We start from the raw sequence: 3,738 nt of genomic DNA, 5'->3' as shown, positions 1-3,738 counted from the left end.
ACGTCTGCTGGATTCCGTCACGGAGATGTAAACAACATCATTCAGAGAGGTTTGAAATGAAACGGCTCATTGTAGAGAAATTTACTGTCTCAGATTTCTTTACAGTGGGGGTGATGGGAATCAGGCGTCACAACACAAACACAGCATTCACTACATTCACATCCATTGACCTGCAGCAGCCACAGTGTATAACGCTGTCTTTCTGGGTCAGTGATGTCATAATAGGTGAGATTCTCACCTGATAAACCAAGATTACAACGCTGTGATGTCATAATAGGTGACCAAGATCAAAGCCCTGTGATGTCATAATGGCTCTGACGCAGATAAATTCCATGCGCACCGACATTTCTCATCATTCTTCGTTGAGACACCGGAGGAGACAGCAGCACAATGAGCTGCCTCCTGTTCTGGTGTTGTAGAGGGCGACAGTCCGATTCCGACGGAGAAACTAACGCAAATGAAGAGCAACTGCGTAGAGATGGAGTTCAAATCAAGAAGAAGAAAAAGTGGAGAGCAAGAAAACGGAAGAGACAGCAGGAAAAAGAACCGGCAGTGGACGTAGGAAGAGCCGAAGAACTCCAAGTAGCCCCACAGCCGGCAGCGGGAGAGGAGGGCAGCGATGGTCCACACCTCCCAGCAGGTACTGTGTGTGGTAGCTTGGAGAGAATCTCTGCTGGGTCAGTGGAGAAGATGGAACCTCCTCTACTTGAGGACTTCCACTCCACAAAGGCCATTCCTGGAGCCAGCAATGATCCAGCAGGAAATTTGCTGGATCAGATCGAGGCTGAAGCCGAGGCCGAGGCCATTAAAGCGCTCATGTCCACTGACCTGGATGAGGAGGCGGACAACAACCAACCTCTGGGTAAGAAATGGAAATTAATACCTGCCAAAATAAAAAAACAATGCTAAGATGAATTAGTCCAGCACTGACCACCAAACATCCACATGACCGTTCAATTATCAATATCAGTAAAAAAGTTGATCAACTACCAACAATATATTTCACAAAGCAGCTCTTTAAAAATGTCAATGATTAAATCGTGTTATTGAAAACTTTGCAGAGAATCAGACGACGAGCAGTGAAGCAGAAGCCATCGAACAACTGATGGAAGCCTTACTGCAGGAGGTTGAGGCACACAGCGCCGCTCTGAGTGAGTAAAGACAATGAATGACTATAATTATATTAATTATATAATTTACATCATGTAAATGACACAGCTGGACTCACAGTATCTATTCCTATGTATCTCCACCTTCTGGGTGAGTAGTGCGAATGACCACTAAAATAAGAGTTGAACTGTTAAAAATATCAAATTTACACCAGGATTTTAACGAATGATTCTGTCTACTGTATGAACAGATGTGGAAGAGGAGCCAGATGCTGAAACTGACTGGTTGTCTGATTACGAGCCCATTAAAAGTTGGGCAGACTTCATTGAGGAGACTGAAGGAAGCGTCGACCAGTCTGGTGAGTACAATGTAGAGATGACACTGATCTGATTCTGGGCATCTGTATTTGTAATTAAATAAACATTTCAACAACTTCAATCATTTCGATATTAGCTCTAAAGTCTTTGTTCTGAGCGAGATTTTTGGAGGTGAGCTTTGTTGCTGATTTCTCTGATTTTTTTCTACCAGCTGAAACAGAAGAACTGATGAACGACGTTCCTGCAAATGAAGTCAAAGCAGAGGAACAAGAGAGAAACATCAGCTCAGAGACATGTGAGACAACTGAAGCAGACAAAGAAGACCTCTCTACGCGAATATCAGGAGACAGAGGCATCCAAGTGGGAGGTGTCGATCAGTCGCGACACCAGCAAGCATTTGGAGAGAAAAGAACTCTGTCAGAGAACTCAGGACCCTGTGAAAGAGCACCGGAAACGGATCCTCAGGAGCAGAGGAGGGCGCAGAGAAAGGAGGGTAGGAGAGAGTCATGCCACTGGACAGTTAAACATGCTCTGAAGACCCTACAAGCCCCTCCCGAGGAAAAGAGTGCTCCACAGAGGGAGTACAGAACACAGCCTGAGAACCCAAGAAGCTGTGTACGAGCACCTAACACTGATCCTCAGCAGCAGAGGAGGGCGCAGAGAAAGGAGGGTAGGAGAGAGTCATGCCACTGGACAGTTAAACATGCTCTGAAGACCCTACAAGCCCCTCCCGAGGAAAAGAGTGCTCCACAGAGGGAGTACAGAACACAGACTGAGAACCCAAGAAGCTGTGTACGAGCACCTAACACTGATCCTCAGCAGCAGAGGAGGACACAGAGGAAGGAGGATAGGGGGGAGGTGCGTCATTGGACATTTAAATATGCTCTGAAGACCCTCCAAGCCCCTCCTGTCAGTGCTCCACAGACAGACAGTAGAGAGTGTCTCAGAGTCAGAACAGCTGACATCAGGCAGAAGACCCATCCCACACCACCAAACAAGCCGAGAGACAGAGGATGTCGAAAGGGCGAGTATGGGAGAGGAGCTGCCCAGGGCTGGCAGAGCGAGTCCTGTTGCCAGAGGAGGGACGCTCCACGAACTCCTTCAAACAACGGAGGACGTGTGAGCGAGAGAGGAAAGAGAGGAAATCCCGCTCAGTGTACCCCTGCACGCACTGAGAGGAATCAACGGACTGTGAGAGAACCCAACTGGCAGCAGCACGAAGACCGCTCTGCAGAACCTGAAGAGAGAGAGACCAGAGACAGAGGCCAGAAAAAGAAATGGTCAAATGGAAACAGGCAGTGGAGGAGTGGGAGAAGACCGGATGCCTCACATTGACCAGTGAAAAACCCACAGAAGGTGAAGCACAGGTCATTAAAGATCTAGTGCTCACTGACCTACAGAGACACAGACTGACAGACTGACTCAGACTAGAACTCCACCTCTACACTACAACCAAACCAATCATCACAAACAGCTGCTGCTTATTCATGGTAAAGCAGGAGATGAGATGCTTGAGGTGGTGCCCACAGGAGATGAAGCACGGGTCATTAAATCTGCTATTAATATTATTAGTATAATCATTTGTAGGTAGCTTGACCAGAGGAGGATGGGTCCCCCCCTGGTGAGCCTGGTTCCTCCCAAGGTTTCTTCCTCAGCTCTGAGGGAGTTTTTCCTTGCCACTGTCTGCCTTGGCTTGCTCACCTGGGGGTTTTTACACTTCTTGTTAAAACTCTTTCTTTTCTGGAATTCTGTGAAGCTGCTTTACGACAACATCCGTTGTAAAAAGCGCTACACAAATCAATTTGATTTGATTTGTTTAAAGATCTAGTGCTCTTTGACCTACAGATACACAGACTGACAGACTGACTCTGACTAGAACTTCAACTCTGCACTACAATCAAACAAATCCATCTCTCAAACAGCCATCCCACCGGAGAGAAATCAACAGAACAACACTTTTAAAGCTTAAAGCCAATAAAAGACTAACAGCAGACTCTGTTGGAGCCTCTTTTATTATTCAGGGTTTTGCTTTCCTCAAGCCAGTTTGAGGAGGAGCCGACTCCTTCCAGCGACAGCGAAGGCCACTCTGATGAAGATTCTCTTGATCTGTTATAGAAACAGCTACAGGAACGGTCAAAGGAGAAAGGTGGAAACATGAGCCTCTGAGCCTGGCAGAACGGTTCAGACCAGGCCTTCAGAAGGATCCAGAAAGTCAGTAATCTCAGGGCAGTGCTGAAACAGTTCTACTAATCGGGGGCTATTCTGATTGTCCAGCCTCTGAGGAGGTGATGAGCGTGTAGCCGAGGGTGTG

General features: G+C 47.1%; 1 protein-coding gene across 1 annotated transcript; it reads left to right on the top strand.

Moving 5' to 3' along the window:
- Positions 1-390: 390 nt before the first annotated feature.
- Positions 391-2,972, top strand: LOC108436594 (trichohyalin-like). The gene is made up of 3 exons (XM_037534291.1): positions 391-862; positions 1,062-1,151; positions 1,639-2,972. The coding sequence occupies exons 1-3, from the start codon at positions 391-393 to the stop codon at positions 2,760-2,762; spliced, it is 1,686 nt and encodes a 561-aa protein (XP_037390188.1). The 3' UTR covers positions 2,763-2,972.
- Positions 2,973-3,738: the final 766 nt, after the last annotated feature.

Source organism: Pygocentrus nattereri, chromosome 25, assembly GCF_015220715.1.
Source record: "Pygocentrus nattereri isolate fPygNat1 chromosome 25, fPygNat1.pri, whole genome shotgun sequence".
NCBI classification, from domain to species: Eukaryota; Metazoa; Chordata; class Actinopteri; order Characiformes; family Serrasalmidae; genus Pygocentrus; species Pygocentrus nattereri.
The sequence above is the reverse complement of the archived record's forward strand: the minus strand, read 5'-3'. Positions and strand labels throughout refer to the sequence as shown.